The following is an 18,774-nucleotide window of genomic DNA, read 5'->3' as shown; positions in this document are numbered from 1 at the left end:
ACTGGGCACATCCCCTCCCGCTTTGGTTAGAAATGATCTTCAGTTTGAACTCTCGTTTACTCCCACACGTTCTTTCGACAGTTCCAAACTCCCAGGCTGTGATTTGAAGAAAACGTCCCTCCTTCCTGCTTGGCAAACAGAAGGTAGAGGTCAGAGGTGTCAGTGTGGTGTGGGGAAAGGGAACAGGGCTGTAGCAGCCACTGACCTTTAGCTCCCCGCTCCTTTCTCCCGCCCCTTGTGTGCTGGGAAGAGAGGACCAGAGCTGTTTCCGCCTGTGGTTTACCAGACACCGCCCTGCCCACGGAGCCCCAGCACACGCTGTGTCCGTGCTCAGACGGGTCAGGCCCGGCTGCAGGGGTGCTCCCCGGAAACAAAGACTGGAACCCTGATTCTGATCCAAACCCTCCGGCTGGCCAGGTCAGTGCTCCCAGCTTTGGGAATGTTGGCAGAGCTGTACTTTAAAAGGTGAGTCCCCCAGGATGCCTGATGGGCACCCCTCCGGCTGGGTTGGGGGCCTGAAAGATGCCCAGGGCTGTGGCCATGTGCCCTGTCAGGCCTGCCGCTAAGATGAGCCTGTCCGAAGAAGGTCTTTTCTCCTCCCCGGAGGCGACCCCCACGGCACCTGCGCTTCCGGGGTGTAGTGTGTTCCTGGCAAGTACCTTCAATAAGAATTATAGGGGCGCCTGGGTGGCTCAGATGGTTAAGCGTCTGCCTTCGGCTCAGGTCATGATCCCAGGGTCCTGGGATCGAGTCCCACATCGGGCTCCCTGCTCCTTGGGAGCCTGCTTCTCCCTCTACCTCTCTCTCTCTGTCTCTCATGAATAAATAAATAAAATCTTAAAAAAAAAAAAAAAAAGAATTGTTGTAAATGAAATTGCACCCTCCACACGCTTAAGTTAGGGCTTCAGAGAGTTTTGTCTGAGCTTCTGAGTGACACGTAGTTATCAGCCCCTCATTTCCTGTTGAGTCCTCTTTCCCTGGCCCTGCCGCCCACCCGGGTCTAAGGTGCTGAGCCCCTAACTGCCCCTTGCAAAGGCAGAGCGCTGGCATCTCCCTGATAATAGAGGGCTTGTCTCCCTCCCATGGGGAGCATGCGATCTGGGGGCAGTGAAGGGGCCGTCCTCCGGCGAAGCCTCTTCTGTCGCAGACGAGGAACCAAGGCCTAGGCTAGAGCTCCTCAAACTTTTCACCAGTGGTTTTCTTATTTACTTACTCATTAAAAACAGAAGCCGTGGGTGCCTGGGTGGCTCAGTTGGTTAAGCGACTGCCTTCGGCTCAGGTCATGATCCTGGAGTCCCGGGATCGAGTCCCGCATCGGGCTCCCTGCTCAGCGGGGAGTCTGCTTCCCCCTCTGCCCTCTTCCCTCTCGTGCTCTCTGTCTCTCATTCTCTCTCTCTCAAATAAATAAATAAAATCTTTAAAAACAAAACAAAACAGAAGCCGTTCACGGCAGTGCCAGCTGTTGGGAGGCCACCTCTGTGCTCGGGGCTCACTTTAGTGTGTAACTTTAGGAGGTGTCCTTGGGCAGGTCCTCCAGGAGCCAGTGCGGAGGTGGGAGGCCTTGCCGCAGAAGGCCCCGGGGGATGCGTGCGAGCCATCTGCTTTCCCTGTTGCCTCACCCCTGCTCGCGGGCTGGGGCCCCATTCTTTTTTCTTTTTTTTGAAGATTTTTATTTATTTGACAGAGACAGCTAGAGCAGGAACACAAGCAGGGGGAGTGGGAGAGGGAGAAGCAAGCTCCCTGCCGAGCAGGAGCCCGATGCGGGGCTCGATCCCAGGACCCCGGGATCATGACCTGAGCCGAAGGCAGCCCCTTAACCGACTGAGCCAGCCAGGCGCCCCTGGGGCCCCGTTCTTGACTTGGGTGGGCGGCTTCTCTGAGCCTGTTTGTGTCCCTGTTGGGGCAGCGGGGAGGACAGCTGTACCCGTCGTCGCTGTCTGCCCCCCCTCAGGGCAGGGCGTCGGGCCCGGGCCAGGAGTGGGACATGAATGCCAGTTTGCTCCTCTGTGCTGCCTCCTGCAGCCCCCGAGAGCAGGGGCGTGCGCAGGTTCTCCTGACAGCAGTGGCCTTGTGCCCTTCGGAGCCACGAGGGGCCTTCTGTTTAGCGAAGGTGGTTAACATCTGCATGGGGAGTTGTGACCCGTGTCACCCACAGCTCATCCTTCCAACCCCCATTCAGTTCCGTGGTATTGGCCCTGCTTCATAGTTAGGAAATGTGGGACCAAACTGAGTAGGTGACTTAAGTAGATCCCACAGCTGGCAGGAGGTCTTGAGCCTGGTCCTCTGCCCCAAGTGCCACGTTCCCCCACTTGACTGAGGAAGCTGCTGAGCACAGTGACTGGGGGCTCCGGCTTTGGGACATGCCAGTTCTGCAGTCTTCCGGAGTGGGGGTCAAGGTCCTGGCCCTTGGGGCTCCCTCGCCTGCCTGTCCGGGCTCTGAGGTTCCTGAGCTCCTCCTCTTGTGCCCGGCACGTCCAGGGCCCTGGCTGCCCGTACTGGATCAGGAGCTCTGAGATGCAGCTTGCCAGCTGGAGGCTCCTCCTTCTCCAGGCTGTTCTCTGGGCTTCAGATTTCTCGCTGCCTCTTTCCCGCACTGACCTTGCAGCTTTTTCTTCCCTCCAGACGGGCGATTGCCAGTTCAGGAAGAAATGCATGAAGGGCCAAGGACGGGGATTGGGAAGCAGGAGAAGAAAGTAGAGTGGTCCTGCGGCCCATCTGATTTGGGAGTGAGTGTGCAGGTGAAGGGAGTGGACGGGGAAGCCTGGGAGGCCACGCAGCTGGTCCCTGGATCCTCCGGTTAAAGCCCCAGTAGTGGAAATGTCTGGTATGCAGATACTGCTGTTGGACCCTCACCTTGGTTTGGCTGTTGACTGAGAGAGATGAGGAAGAAGCAGAGGGAGAAGTGGGGTGCGGGGTGCTGCTGTCAGTCAGAGGGCAGCTCCGGTCCCTCAAGATGGAGGACAGTATAGGGATGCAGGAAGGTAGGCTGGCCAGGTATCTCTCTAAACCTCAGTTTCCCTACCCGAACAACAGATTAGAGCCTCATCGTTGAGGGTCGCGTTACTCCTTCATCTGGAAACGCCTGCTGTCAGTCAGTAATCTTGAGTCCTCCTTCCCTGCTCCAGCGCCCCAGGCTGGGCTCCATTGTCCCACTATTTCTGAGAGTCGAGTTGCTGACCATGATTACTTTCCCCATCACCACTTCTCCCTTTCCCTCAAAGCACGGGCCTTGCTGGGAAATGGGAACAGGAGAGCCGCAGAGTAAGAATGGGGCACATTAAGCCCCACAGCCTTGGTCAGAACAGAAGGCAAGTGAAAGCAAGGCCTCTGGTGCATTTGTGGCAGGTCCGAGGCCTCTGCCCTTTCATATGTGTCAGCTGCTTTAAATGAGGCTGGAAAACAGCCAAGATGTGAGGCTCCCCTCGGGGAGGCTGCGGCATGCGCTTGCGGGGTGGCAGCGTGGGGGCCAGAGAGCCTGGTGCCTTTCCGGCTCCCCGCTTCCTCTCCCGGGCCCCTTCACCGCCCGAGCCTCAGCTTTGCTCCCTGCAGAAGGGAAACGATCATAGTATCCACTCCACTGGTGTTTTTTCAGGGCTTTTCTCTGGACGCACTAGATCTTCTGCACATAAGGACTTAGTTCGGTGTTGCTGTTGTCATTGGCAGACCACAATGCTTCTGTAGTGCTTCCTGGGTGGGAGGCGGTGTCCTGAGCATTTATAAATACTAACTCATTTGTTCTTATACTAACCATATGGCGTAGCTCGCTGTTACCCCCACTTCAGATGAGGAAACAGGTATGGAGAGGCTAAGTAATTGTCCAAGGTCCAACAGTAAGGAGTTGAGCTGGGATTCAACCTCAGTCGGTTCCAGAGACTATGTTTTTATTTTATTATTTTATTTTAATTAATTAGTTAATTTAAAGTAGGCCTCACACCCAGCATGGAGCCCAGTGTGGGGCCTGAGCTCATGTCCCTGAGACCAAGACCTGAGCTGAGACCAAGAGTCCGACGGACTCTTAACTGACTGAGCCACCCAGGCGCCCCCAGCGTCTATGTTTTTAATCACTACACTGTACAGTTACTAGTCATTGTTTTGTGCTTGGAGCCTGGTGGACATGGGAAAAGCAAAGGGAGGAGTGAGAGGGGCTGAGCATATCTTCTCGTAGTTCCAGCCATCACCGGAGGGCCTGCTACCTATTCCCGAGCTGCCCCGATGGTCCTGGCACCCTGCACTCATGGATGAGACTGGCTGGGGTCAGACAGTGGACAGTTCCAACCCCGTGGCCGCCCTGCGGGCCTCCCTGGTGCTTCCTGCAGCACGGTGGCCCGTCTCCAGCAAGGGGCCTCCCACCTTCCCGGCCATAGTCTCTGTTTACAGGGTAGGCTCCCTACCCACCAGCTTCCTGGCACAGAAGCCAAGCTGCTGCAGAGGGAGGGGCAAGCTATGGGATTATAACATTTTTCTGAGAGAAAACACGTGGTGGTTTTTTTGCCAGGCAGGAAATGTTTGATAGCCTAGAGATGTGTTTACCTCCACATCCCAGCCACCTGAACCATGTCTGATCCTTCCTTGTTCCTTGTCTGTCTTACCTGTGCCCAGGCGCCCTGGCTGGTGGAAGATGCTCACAGTGGCGATGTGCATGGCCTTTGTGGCTTGCCTGCAGGCCCAGGAGCTCCAGGGACATGTCTCCGTTATCCTGCTGGGAGCGACTGGGGACCTGGCCAAAAAATACTTATGGCAGGGACTGTTCCAGCTGTACCTGGATGAGGTGGGGAAGGGCTCCAGTTTCAGCTTCCATGGGGCTGCCCTCACGTCCACGAAGCAGGGCCAGGAGTTCATCACCAAGGTCCTGGAGTCCCTCTCCTGCCCCGAGGACATGGCGCCCGGGCGCTGTGCCCAACTCAGGGGCCAGTTCCGGCAGCTGAGCCAGTATCACCGTCTGAGGACGAGTGAAGACTACATGGCCCTGAGCAAGGACATTGAGGCACAGCTCGAGCACGAAAGCCTCCGGGAGGCCGGCAGGGTTTTCTACTTCTCGGTGCCACCCTTCGCCTATGTGGATATTGCTCGCAGCATCAACAGCAGCTGCCGCCCGGGCCCGGGTGCCTGGCTGCGGGTTGTCCTGGAGAAGCCCTTCGGCCACGACCGCCCCTCAGCCCAGCAGCTGGCCGCGGAACTTGGGAGCTTTTTCCGAGAGGAGGAGATGTACCGGGTGGACCATTACCTGGGCAAGCAGGTGAGCTTCAGCGGGGAGCTTGCCAGGGATGGAGTGAGCTGGGCGTGGGCGGACCCCGTGGACAGAGCCACGCTGGTGCTTGTGGGATGAGGCCCCGAGCCATTATGAAATCGGAGCTCCCGTGGTTGTCCTAAAGGTGGGCAAGTGGTGAGAGGCTGAAGGAAAAGCCGAGCAGCAAGGGCAGGATGCGTGGCCCTTGTGCACGTGGCCAGAGCTTTGTTTCTCATTGCCCTGAGTCCTCTGCACAGGTTCGGCCTGGCTTCCGGTGGGTCGTGGTGTGGGAACTAACTTACTCCACACCCATCTGCCCTTTGTCAGTATCTCTGTCTTCCTGAGTTTTGTTTTGAGCCAGAAGGCTGGTAACGAGATCCTACGGTGAGCAGGGACCCTAAGTCCATTCTTCCCAGCCAGGTTCTGTGGAGCCTGGGGCTGAGCTCCTGGGTGATGCGGGCCGGCTGGCCACTTCACTCTGAGCATGCCCTCCGAGTGCCTCGGGAACATCTTTTCCTAGAAACCGCAGCAGAGGGCACACTGCGCGGTCTTCTCTGGTGTGGACCAGGCTGGTGAGCCCAGGACCCTGTGGGTGGGCACCTCATAGTCTTCCAGGACAGAGGCATCACCTTCTAGCCAGCCCTGTTTGGAGCTGCAAGGTTCCCAGAGTGTGCCTCAGACCTGCATCTGACATGGTGAGGTGTTCACTTGTTTCTGGGAAAATGAGAAGAGAACACTTCCTCAATGTATCCAGTCTGAAGTTTTTCTTGCTCCATTTTTGGTGTTAAAATACCTTTCATGAAAAGTTGACGGTAATAGAAGGTAAGTAATCTTAAATATTTTTTTTCCCTTGCAAAATAAAAAGCTGGAAACCCTTGTGGAGGTCACTCAACAGTTTTTGGAGTCTGTATGGAGCTGTGAAGTCCTAAGGCCCAGGGACGATGGTGCCTGAAAGCATCTTCTCCGAGCAGGGTTAGAGAAGTTGGGGCCTTTCCTTAGGGTCAGGATTCCTTCTTCACCCTGAGAACCGGCAGCATAACCGGGCTCCTTCCCTGGCAGGCCGTTGCTCAGATCCTGCCTTTCCGAGACCAGAACCGCAAGGCCTTGGACGGCCTCTGGAACCGGCACCACGTGGAGAGGGTGGAGATCATCATGAAGGAGACCGTGGATGCAGAGGGTGCGTGAGTGGTCCCCCCGCTCCGAGGCCTCCACCTGCCCTGTGCCTGGTGAGGTGTTGGGTCAGGCAGGGCTGGAGGACCTCTGCCCAGCGTCTGCGCCTTGGCTGGTGCTTCTCAGAGGGAGGTCTGTGCTGGCGTGTGGTCTCCCTCCAGGGCCTGCCGTGTGTGCCCAGGTCTGGGCCGTGCTAACCCCTGGCGTGTCTGCAGGCAAAGCCCCGTGTGGTGCTCCTGCCTGCAGGGAACACAGACCTGGCAGTTAACCTGAGTTTTACGTGGACGTGGTACAGACCCTCCGAGCCGCATGAGGGCTCCTCAGACCCTGTCCACCGTCCACCTCGAGGCTTCTCCTCGCCCGCGCCTCACCTCCATCCCTCCTGTTTGTCGGTTCCTAGCTCGGCTGCCGCTCTCTCGGGGAGCTTTGCTCAGGGGCCTGCTCGACAAGGTCCACTCCCCTCGGGCCCTCAGAGTGCCATGTGCCTCCCTTCTCCGCCCTCCGGGCTTTCCTGGGTCTCCTCCAGGCCCAGGGCGCCTCTCTCACCAGACCCTGGCTGCCGGGCCCCTCCTCTCTGGCTCCCGGCACCACGTCAGACATCCGAACAAACACTGAAGGAATGAGCGGTGGTGACCGGGGGCGTGGGGCCTGTCCCTGCCGGGTGGCCTCAAAGACCCATCACTTGCTCATCAGTGAGGTGGCATGTCGATGCCAGCAGCAGCCCCTGAGGCTCCCTGGGGCTCCCCACCTGTTGGGAGCGTGTTGTTATGGTCAAGGCATCCGTTCTTACCCAAGACAGTAAAAGCTAATTCTTCTTACATCAGTCCCCCCAGTGGCCAAATGAGGTGGGTCCTATTGTCAGCTCCCACCTACGGATGTGGTTTGGTGATGTGCCCAAGGCCCCGGGGCAGGAAGTGGTGGGGCCAGGTCCTCGGGGTGTGGTCTGGCTCTGCCCCCAGTCCGTCCCGCTCGCTGCTCTCTGCAGTCTGAGCTGGAGTGCCCGAGGCCACTGTCCCCACCCCTCAGTGTGCCCCTGGGCCTTCAGACCCAGATGGGGGTCCGGGAGGTCTGTCTCCTTCTATTTGCCTTTTCCTCTTCTTTCTCCTTCCTTTGGTTGCTCTCTCCAGCTTCTCTCGCTTCCTCTTCAAGTGTGTGTCCAGTGCTGGAGGCTCTGTGTGAGGGTGTGAGGTTCACTGGGAGAGGGTATCTTGGTACAGACTCCCAAATGAATGAGACAGGCAGGCAGTGGGGGGTGGGGGCCTAGGGCCGGGCTCCGTGAGCCAGGCCTGAGGGCATTGCTGTCCTTGAGAGGAGCTCGCTTTCTCCAATCGGGAGCCCATACCAGAACAGAGGCCCTCTCCCCACTGCACTGAGCCTTCGTGGGTCTCGGGAACCTGCCCTGACCCTTCCATGTTTCCCTCCTGTCCTCGGCAGGGGCTCAGGGGAGGGTTTCCTCCTCGTGCCTGTGTCCTTGTGGGGGTGAGCGCTGGGCCTTGCTCTTGCTTCATCTGCAGAGAGGTGAACTTCAGATCTGGCGCTGAGAGCGTGGGTCGGGATGGGAAGGTGCGGCTGTCACCCTTCTGTAGGCCAGCACCAGTCTCTGCCCGGACTTGGCTCAGCCACCGGCAGGGCTGGGACACCGGGACCTCCCCTGCCGCCTCCGTTTCTGGCAGGTAGTTCCTGTGCCCACCCTGGGCTGGGGAAGAGCTGTGATGTCTGGAGTTACCAGTTATACTGTTGCCCTTTATTCCTCCCAACCCTCCCACCCCATTTCCCTTTTGGTTTCTGACCTCATTTGTAGGTTTTTTGTTTTGTTGTTGTTTGGCGGGATCCCTACAGAGCCAGCGGCCAGGCAAATTGCAGGCCTGCTTATCCCAGCAAAGGTACTTTTGGATTTTGGAGAAAGGAAAGGAGAAGTCACGACAGAAAGGCAGGCAGTGGTCTGGGCAGGTCTATTTGCCAGGGCCTGGCCTGAGGCGGGGAGAAGCTCAGGTTTGGATAGCAGGAGACAGCTGGGTCAAGGAGGGAGGGCACAGTGGCTCTGCCTTCAGGGCTGCTGGGTGGGACCAAAGCAGAGGCCCAGCTGCCTGCAGGGTGTGGGTTCTGAGGGGAAGGTCTCACTGCTGCCATGACCCAGAGCACAAGGCTTTTCTCAGTTCAACCCAGAGGCACAGAGAGACCCAGAGCAGGCAGGCAGCAGGGGACCCACTGGCCCCTGAGGGGCTTGGGACCAGTAAGGGTGTGGCCAGCCGGCTGGGTCAGCTGCCTGTCCTTGTCGGAGATGGCCGGTGGGACTGCAGCTGTCCTGGGGGTTGGATCTCCTTGGTCGGCCTGTTTGCCTGCCAGTTGGATGCTCGGGCCCAGACCAGGGTAACAGGGGCCGACTTCCTGCTACTCTGCTCATCCCCATAGCAACTGGGGCCTCTGGCAACAGTGAGTTCTCCCTGTCGCCTGGGCCTTGGGGACCCAGAAGGACGAGCATTCTCTGCATGCCGAGAGAGTGGCCTGGTGCAGCTCCGGAGGCCCAAACCCTGATCCTCACTGTCCCCTCGGGGTGATGCTTTGGAGCCCGTCCCTCAGGGGGCCCCGTATAGACTTCAGTTCAGGCTGGCGAGAGAGGACAGGAGATGTGGGCCCTGCAGCCCTACCCCCCATGGCCAAGGAGCCCCGTGACCGGCACATCAGGCCTGGGCTGTGCCTTCTCCTGGGACTGGGGATGGGAAGTGGGCGGGAGGAAGGCCTGCCCTCCCGCGGGGGGTCACGGCGCCTTGCGGTGGTTCCGTGTGCTTAGCGGGCCAGCTGCGGCAGTGAGACTGGACGTGGCCTGGATGTTTCTGAGGCGGGATTTAGAGCCCAGCAGTCTGACGGGAAGCTTCAGAAGGGCCGATCCCCTCACCGGATCCCCCACCGCGGCCAGGGCCTGCGCAGCCCTTGCAGACTCCTGTGTGGGGAGGCTCCGGAGTGGCCCGGCTCCTGGTGGCATGCCAGGCCTGGGGAACGGAGCGCTCCTGGCCCCGAGCTGCTGCAGGCCCCGGGAAGGGGACTTCTGAGCCGCAAGGTCACCCCCCAAACTTCCGAGTGGGTGAGGCTGGCTGTCCCCCCTCCGTGGCTGTGTGAGCCCGGGCGAGTCTGCTGCAGGGTCCCGGCGCGCACAGCAGGATAGAGACAGCAGGGAGGGGAGAGCATCCTTCCCTGGTCCCAGGGCGCCCCCCCCCACTCCCCTCAATTTCATCTGGGGCACCGCTCTCAGAGCCACAGAAACCCTGGGGGTCCAGGGTCTCCTGAAGCTGCAGCACCCTGGGCTGTACGAGGAGTGACCTTGGCTGGGCCACTCAGCCGCGGGGTAGAGATGACCCCTGCTGGCCCTCATTGTGGCCGCTGGGAAGCCCCGCAGGAAGGAGGGCTGTGTCACGAGTGGCCTGAGGGGCAGCCATCCGGCTGGGCTGCCCTCTCTTCTGGGGGCACGGGAATGTGATCCAAGGTCTGTGGCCCCTCCAAACCCCAGCCTCTGACCACTGTGCCTGTGGCCGCGGGGTCTATACAGACCCTTGGTGGTTGGCTTCCTGCCAGGATGTGCTCGGAGCGTCTCTGCATCTCTTTGCTGCCCTACTTTCCTCTCTGGGGGGAAGGCTTTTTTTTTTTTTCCTTTTGGCAGGAAGAAAGAGGGAGACTTCCCGAGGATGGTGTAGCTGTCCCTGCCTGGGAGGGTCCCTGTTCCCACACTGGGGAAGGAGCGTGGTGCATGCTGACCCCTGAGGGTCGGAATGGCCGGGTCGTGCCTCTCACACAGGGACCAAGGCAGCCTGGGTCCTCCCAGGTGCGCGCCACCTGTCCCGCCGTCCTGCCTGGCGTGTCCCCTCCTGCAGGGCTGTCTGCAAGGTGAGCTCAGGGCAAGCTGCCCCGCCTCCGGCCAGCCAGCAGACCTGCTCTCTCCTCGGCCCTCCCCGCTTTTTATTTTTAGTTATCCCCAAAGGTATTGGGAGGGATCACAGCGAGCTTTCAGTTTTGTTGTTCTTAACTCCATGTTTTCCTGGGAAACCTCCTCCCACGGCATGGAGGCAATGGGGAGGGGGTTTCTGGTCCCAGTTGTGAGGGGTGCATCCTCAGCACATCTCTGGATAATGGTGCTGACCCCCATTACCTCTTTCTCTCTCTCTCTCTCTCTCTCTCTCTCTCTCTCTCGGGGTTGTTTTAAGGATTAAATGAAATCACATACATGGAAATACTTTACAAATGGAAATGCTGTTCTTCCAAGTCAGCAAGGAGGGGAAGTGGCGGTGTTCGCCGCCGTCCCCATGACTTCTCTGTGACTCGTGCTGGCGGATGTATAGACCCCTAGTTGGTCCGAAACGCTCCTTTGCGTCCGTTCTTCACCCAATATCGTCTCTCTGTCATAGATGTACGTGAATATGTATTTAAACTTCCATGTTTCGACAGTCTGTACAGTGTATAAGTTCTGCATTTCTGTTCAGTTTTGTTTGTATCACGGAAAATGAATTGCCCTATTAGGCATTTTGGCTGTTTTCACTTTTTGCTATTTTAAATAGTACGTTGCAAGCTTTTAAAAAATTAGGTTATAATTCACGTACCATAAAATTTACCCTTTTAAAGTGTACAATTCAGTAGTTGTTAACACATTCACAAAGGTGTTCAACCACTATCATTCTAGAACATTTATGAGCATTTAAAAAAATATTTTTCCTTTGGAAATGGTTATGAAGTGGGGTTACTAGGCCACAAGGTGGAGATGACTTTATAGCTCCTGTTACATCTTATTAGACTGTTTTCTAGAACATCTGCAACAGTGTGTCCATACCTAGTTTTCCTATAGCTTTGCCGGAATCGGGTGCTACTGTCCCTCCTGTCCTTGCCTGTTTGGGGGGTTTGTGGGAGTCCTCTTTTTTTTCTTTAAGATTTTATTTTTAAGTAATCTCTATACCCAACGTGGGGCTCAAACTCATAACCCCGAGATCAAGAGTTGCACGTTCTACTGGCTGAGCCAGCCAGGCACCCCGTGGGAGCCTTCTTCAAGCACGCGGGACACATCTTCTCTTGCCTTCCATGGGATGCTACCCGATGAAGGTTTGAGGGGCAGCACAGCCGAGGGGCAAACCGGTGGGTCTCCATGCTGGTGATCCTGTGATCTTGTGATCTTGGGTAGCGCTGGGCTTGAGCCATTGGGAAGCCAGGTTTATGGGGGTCTTGCTTCCAGTTGTCCAACGTGGTTGAGCTTTTTTCTGCCCTTGTTTATACATCATTGAGTTTTTCACCCTCAACTTTCAATCTAGGAAAGGATACCAGGAGTCAAAATAGATCATTTTCAGGAAAAATCAGCCCACAATAATTGATGGTCACTAGAGAAAAATGGAGTGGTTGGCATGGTCAGGAGAGCCGGCCCCGACTCGACTTCCTGCCTGTGGCTGGCCGCGTGGCTTCTCCCAGAGAGGTGAAAAGGCAGAAGGAACCGGGAAGGGATGGAAGGCTGTGCTAAACACGGGCGCCCCCTGAAGCTTGCAATTAAGGAATAAAGGAAGCTCTCTTTTACACAGCGGGTAGCAAACCTGTGAAATGCAGTCTCCCCATGGATTGAGAGAGGATAAAAATAGGAAGAGGGCTACTGAGGGGTTTGCTAAACTAATGAATAGCAAACAGGTAACAGGGCTTTTAAGGACTCTGCTGTGTTCTCTACCTCAAAAATTCATCTGTTCTCATTCTAACTGGTGTAAGGTGGTATCTCAATGTGGTTTTGATTTGGAGAGGTTGTGGAGAAAGGGGAACCCTCTTACACTGTTGGTGGGAATGCAAGTTGGTACAGCCACTTTGGAAAACAGTGTGGGGGTTCCTCAAAAATTTAAAAATAGAGCTATCCTATGACCCAGCAATTGCACTACTGGGTATTTACCCCAAAGACACAGATGTAGTGAAAAGAAGGGCCATATGCACCCCAATGTTCATAGCAGCAATGTCCGCAATAGCCAAACTGTGGAAAGAGCCGAGATGCCCTTCAACAGATGAATGGATAAAGAAGATACGGTCCATATATACAATGGACTATAATTACTCAGCCATCAGAAAGGATGAATACCCAACTTTTACATCAACATGGATGGGACTGGAGGAGATTATGCTAAGTGAAATAAGTCAAGCAGAGAAAGTCAGTTATCATATGGTTTCACTTATTTGTGGAACATAAGGACTAGCATGGGAGGACATTAGGAGAAGGAAGGGAAAAATGAGGGGGGGCGGAATTGGAGGGAGAGATGAACCGTGAGAGACTATGGACTCTGAGAGAAAAACAGGGTTTTAGAGGGGAGGGGGAGGGGGGATGGGTTAGCCCGGTGATGGGTATTAAGGAGGGCACGTACTGCATGGAGCACTGGGTGTTATACAAAAACAATGGATCGTGCATCACCACATCAAAAACTAATGATGTATGGTGACTAACATAACATAATAAAATTTCTTTAAAAATTCATCTGTTCTTAAAGCTTTAACTATCCCATTTATATTCTCAAACCTGTAATTCACTGATTCCAGGACATACTTTTTTTTTTTTTTTTTTTACATTTGAACATCTCCGAAGTTGTGTGTACCACTGATGGGGCGCCGTGGTCGACGTGGCCAGCGGCCTGTCTGTTTCTTGGTGGCTGTAAAACAGTGATGCTTTCGCCATCGTGGGCATTTTGGATTTGATGAAATCCAGTGTATCTCTGGCATTCGTTGCCTATACAAGCTCGAGTCTTCTACCTCTAGCCGGCCTTCTCGATATCGTCACTGGATGTCACCACTGCAGACTCAGCAAATTTCGAACATAAACCGTCATTGAATTTCTCTCAGGAAACACCAGCTATGTTTTCTGACTTCTTTATTTCCAGATGATGACGGAGCCCCTCTCTTGCAGCTCTTATAATAATACAGATGCTAACCGGGATCTACCAGCCCCTCCTGAGTGCCAGGCACCGTTCCAAGCCCTGTAGATGTGTTAACTCATTCATGCTCACGGCAGCCCTACAAGGGAGGGGTGCCACTAGCCCCCATTTACGTGTGAGTTAGGGCTGCTCACGTGGGACCGCAGAGCTGAAGGGTGGCAGAGCGGGTACTTGAACCCTGCTCCCTGGCTCCAGAGACCGCACTCCAGGTCACGACTCCAAACGGCCTCTCAGATCCAGCCAGGCCCCACACAGCCTTTCCTCATCCCCTGACCAATGACTGCGTTTTCGCCGTTACTTCATTTGCTGTGGCCCTTGTTACTTCCCGCATTTGCCCCGAATGCTGTCTTGCTGGTTACATCACCACCGGCCCCCTCGCTGTAAGCCCCTCTTGCAGGTAGATTGGAGATGGCCTCGTCCCACGGCACCTCTGGTGTGGTTCCCCTTCCTGCTCTAACACTTGCTTTAAAAAGTCTTATTCGAGGGGCGCCTGGGTGGCTCAGTTGGTTAAGCGACTGCCTTCGGCTCAGGTCATGATCCTGGAGTCTCGGGATCGAGTCCCGCATCGGGCTCCCTGCTCGGCGGGGAGTCTGCTTCTCCCTCTGATCCTCCCCTCTCTCATGTTCTCTCTCTCATTCTCTCTCTCAAATAAATAAATAAAATCTTAAAAAAAAAAAAGTCTTATTCGAAATACAGTTCCCCTATCAGACAATTTACCCATTTAAAGCACACAATCCAGGGGATTTTAGAGCATTCACAGCCGGCATCCACCGCAATCAATCCTAGAAGGTTTTTATCAGCCTCAAAAGAAGCCCTGTACCCCTTATCCTCGTCCATATTCCCTCCCAGCCCCACGCAGCCGCCAACCCACTTTCTGTGTCTGTGGATTCCTGCCACGTCGTCTAAGTGACCTCACGCAGCAGGTGGCCTTTTGTGTTTAGCTCCTCTCGCTGAGTGCACGGTGTCAGGTGCATCCCTGTGGCCATGCACACCAGACCTTCTTTCTTTCTTGTGAGTAATATTCAACAGAATATTGGATAGACCACATTTTATTCATCCATTCGTCAGCTGACGGACCCTTGGGTTGTTTCTACTCCTCGGCCGTTGTGAGTAGTTCGTGTACGTGTGTCCGCGTGCACGTATGTTTTCATTTCTGTTGCGTGTGCACGGAGGAGTGAAATTGCTGGATCACACGGTAATTCTGTTTAACTGGTTGAGGTCAAGAACTTTTAATAGCCCCTCAGACTTCCCAGCCTAGTTTCTAAGGCCCTTTCCATCCGTTCTTGATTTCTGCTCTTCTGAATCACAGACTCGCTGCTTCTGCCAGGCCGGGCTTACCGTTGTCAGACGAACTGTGTGTTGGGGTCTCTGTCCTCTGGTTCATGATAAGCACCCCAGCTAGGATGTGGCCCAGAGCAGAGTCTGCTCACACATGTATTTCTTTGAGATACACAGTATTTAAAAAAAAAATTATTTGTGCACACTTAAAAATCACGAGATTTCTGGGGCACCTGGGTGGCTCAGTCAGTTAAGCGTCTGGTTTTGGTTTCGGCTCAGGTCATGATCTCAAGGTTGTGGGATCGAGCCCTGCGTCGGGCTCTGTGCTCAATGCAGAGTCTGCTTCAGATGCTTCTCAACCATACTGTAAGAACTCTGAAGACCAGACCCCTGTGGGGCTGGGGGAGCCCAGTCATTGTTTCAGTGGGGGGTGCTTTGGGCATTTGGGCTGGCACCATTGGGCTGGATTGTCCTGCTCTTTCAGGGTTTAGCATGGCTGGCCAGAGCTGCACCCCCAGGTTCTGGCTGAGAACAAAAGAGTCAGACTTCTACTACTGAGGACAGCGGTGCCTTCCTATGAGCGGGCTCCTGGCTTCATTTCTTGCCCCACGACCCGGGTGCTCCATCAGGTATGACATCATATTGGGCTACATTCAGGGCACGTTCTGCCAGTCACGGCTGGTCCTGCTTGCCATCCAGCTGGCATGAGTGAGCACCACGGGCCTGGTTGGGGCAGGTGGCTCAGGACTGGTGCCGAGGACCCTGGGTGGCCCCCGTAGGGGAGTGTGCGGGCCCAAGCAGGTCTAAACTAGGGGCCGCTTCTTTCTGCTCCTTTGAATTAAATATTGACTAGATAAAAAAGAATTCTTACTAAATATGTGTAGCATGAAGAAGTACGATATAACAAACACCAGTGTACCCACCAAGCCATTTTTAAAAAAGAGCTTTATTGTGTCCTTCCCCAAATCTTATCCTATTTTCTCTCCTTTACTATTCCAGATTTTGGGTAGGTCACTCCCTTGCTTCTCTTTATTTTTTCTATGTAGGTCTGATTTCCTAGACAATATGTTGTTTAATTTTGAAGAAGACGCATACTGTGTGTGTGTGTGTGTGTGAGAGAGAGAGAGAGAGAGAGAGAGAGAGTGGATCTTTTTGTTCCTTTATCCTGCATTTAGGATAATCTCTTCAGATCTGTCTTCCAATGACTGACTCTTTTCACCTGTTTCTAATCCATAAACCCATCCACTGAATTTCTAATTTCCAGTTGTATTTTTCATTTATCGAAGTTCTGTGTACACCGGTCCTCTTATATCCTATTTTCAAAATTAGTTTTTACGTTATCAAACCGAGCGTGTTTCTTTCTGTCCACATTACGATTTTGCGAGTGTGGACATTCCTGTTCTCTGCCGTCCGGTGTCCCATGGCGTGGCCATGCGGCTGCATCAGGTGCCGGGCATGCAATGGTGGCAGACCGGTGGGCCCCCACTCTGCTGGAGCTGCGGGTGTGGCAGGGAGAGGACAGACGGACACCGAGCCAGTCAGCCGGGCTTGCGGGAGACAGGGCCCCCAGGAGCGCAGGCCAGGGCGTCCGTGACAGCCTCTAGAAGCCGAGACCTGAGGGACAGGCAGGAGTTACTGGGTGAAGGAACCAGGCCCGAGTTCCAGCTGATCACACAAGGCCTTTGACAGATGATGACTCCTCCTGCCATGATGTCCGGCTCTCTCCGTGACGCTCTGAGTTGGCCTGGGTGTCAGCAGGCTGCCGAGTATGAACCATGCCCTGTGCCCTATTGTGCGTTTGAAGCCTACGCTGTGAGACTGTGGGATTGTACGTATTTGAGTCACTGCCGATCAGGCCTCATGCTGAGTTTTGGGGGACGCAGAGTGCTGTCGCACGTGCTGGCCCCGCTCCTGACTTGGCCTGTGCTGGCCTGAGACATTCGACTCTGCCGTCGGGGCTGGAGCAGGCGTGATGGTGGGAGCTGCCCCGCGGGATCCTGGGAGGGCGAGCAGGAGGGGTGCCGTGAGCACCGGGCTGCCACCGCGGGGCTCTGTGCCCCGTGTCCTCGGTGTTATTCTCCCTTACCCGCACAGGGACCCTGTCCACCTGCCAACCTGCTGTCTTCAGCTTAGACACACACAGAACAGAACTCATGGTTCCCCTCAGACTGGTCCTTTCCTGGGGTCCCCCCCACTGCCCATCCTTTGCGTAGGCCCCAATTCTAGTCCCTCCCCTGGGCTCAGGCTTGTCACCAGCAGGCAGCAGCCAGTGACTTCTGATTCCACAACAGATCGTCCACTCCCTCCGGCTCCTCTGCTGCCCCTTCAGCTCCAGCCCGGTTGCCTTCCCTCGGGTCCACTGGCCACCGCGGAGCCGCCTCCTCGGGGCGCCACGTAGCCTCCTCCTCGGGGTGCCGCATAGCCTCCTCGGGGCACCACATAGCCGCCTCCTTGGACTTGTTGCTTCTGCATCCGTTCTTACCCCAGCGGGAATATACACCAGATCTTGTCTTTTCCTGCCTCAGATTCTCCACTCGCTTCCCTGAACGTAGAACCTGATGCCACCAGCCCCTGCCCTCCTGGCCTCTCCGTCTTGCTCACCTTCCCGTAGACCCCCACAGCCGAGCTCTTTCCTGTCTCGTGGTATCTGCGCCCGAGGGCTCCTTCAGCACATCTTTCCCTGGCTTTTTGCAGTGCTGACTCTTCAGCCCTCGGAGGGCCCTCTTCTCTCTCTCTGTACTTAATTTTTCTAAAAGATTTTATTTATTTGACAGAGAGAGAGAAAGAGCACAAGCAGGGGAGCAGCAGAGGGAGAGGGAGAGGCAGACTCCCTGCTGAGCAGGGAGCGCAACAAGGGGCTCGATCCCAGGACCCTGGGATCATGACCTGCGCTGAAGGCAGCCACTTAATTGACTGAGCCACCCAGGCGCCCCTCTTTTTTATTTTTTTAAGTAGGCTCCACATCCAGCATGGAGCCCAATGTGGAGCTTGAACTCATGACCCTGAGATCAAGATCTGATCTGAGACCACAAGTCAGACACCCAGCCGATTGAGCCACCCAGGCGCCCCTGTAATTTCTTTACTGACTTACTGTGTTTTCCTTCCTTCCCGCCAAAAGCCAAGGGCAGGGACCTCCACACCTGCTCGCTGTCCGCACAGCCGTGCTCTTGGTGATGCGGTGGCCATTGTCAGCCCGTTTAATGGCAGGGTGCAGAAATGTCAGGGAACGCCCAGGATCACACAGTACTAAGCGGCACTCCAGACACCTGCTGACCGATGCCTGGGGAGGGGCCGGAGTCCGGCCACACATCTGCAAATAAATGTCCTCTGGCCTTTGCTGGCACCAGACCCTTCCCCATGCAGATTCCTGGGAAGGCCCAGGGAGTTGGACAGCTTCGCTTAGAATGCTCAGAGACACCCTCCTTCCTTCTCTTGTTTGTGCTCTGGCAGCTCTCTGGCCTGGGGGCTGAGGACGCCGGCTGCAGGGTGGGCGTGCAGGGCAGGGGTGCCGCGGAGGGGGTCCAGGTGCACCTCCGGGAGGTGGGACATCTTGCCGATTCTTTACAGCCCCTGCTTCCCCTCCTCCTCCCATGTAGGCCGCACCAGCTTCTATGAGGAGTACGGCGTCATTCGCGACGTGCTCCAGAACCACCTGACGGAGGTCCTCACGCTCGTGGCCATGGAGCTGCCCGACAACGTCAGCAGCCCAGAGGCCGTGCTGCAGCGCAAGCTTCAGGCCTTCCAGGCTCTGCGGGGCCTGCAGAAGGACAGTGCCGTCCTGGGCCAGTACCAGGCGTACAGCGAGCAGGTGCGCAGAGAGCAGCAGAAGCCAGCCAGCTTCCACAGCCTGACGCCGACCTTCGCAGGTGGGCCCTGGGGCCGCGCAGGGGCTGCCCCCCACCAGAAGCAGCTTTCCAAATCCAGACGCCCTTTGGTTTGGGTTGGAAGAGACCTCAGGTGGGACGTTCACAAGGGTGCCCGTCGCCAGGGAGGAAGGTCCTTCGCTTCTCTGGCCTCCCACTGTCTTTGGAAGCTCACCCGTTGGGTCGTTCTGGGTGAAGGGTACCCCAGTGGTGGTCTCCGTTCAGTCCGCATCCACACACACTTCCAGAGCTCTCTGAGCCGGATTCACACCTGGCTCCGACCTATAGCCAGCACCCCCCCCACCCC

At 55.8% G+C, this 18,774-nt stretch overlaps 1 protein-coding gene across 5 annotated transcripts in view; it reads left to right on the top strand.

Moving 5' to 3' along the window:
• H6PD (hexose-6-phosphate dehydrogenase/glucose 1-dehydrogenase) overlaps positions 1–18,774 on the top strand; it is a 29,947-nt gene that overhangs the window by 3,925 nt on the left and 7,248 nt on the right. For 2 of the 5 annotated variants that reach the window (XM_045898766.3, XM_045898761.3), the window contains 3 exons: positions 4,600–5,236; positions 6,287–6,404; positions 18,201–18,470. In XM_045898766.3, the coding sequence (XP_045754722.2) occupies positions 4,600–5,236; positions 6,287–6,404; positions 18,201–18,470 (1,025 nt within the window). Of the gene's footprint in view, positions 1–107; positions 466–2,616; positions 2,727–4,599; positions 5,237–6,286; positions 6,405–18,200; positions 18,471–18,774 lie in introns of those variants that run through there. The other 3 variants (XM_054513154.2, XM_045898767.3, XM_045898768.3) reach the window with 3 other exon arrangements.

Source organism: Mirounga angustirostris, unplaced genomic scaffold (assembly GCF_029215605.1).
Source record: "Mirounga angustirostris isolate CCGP_5_RB_7025 unplaced genomic scaffold, mMirAng1.0.hap1 SCAF_4, whole genome shotgun sequence".
NCBI classification, from domain to species: Eukaryota; Metazoa; Chordata; class Mammalia; order Carnivora; family Phocidae; genus Mirounga; species Mirounga angustirostris.
Note: the sequence above shows the minus strand (reverse complement) of the source record. Positions and strands in the feature narration are given on the sequence as shown.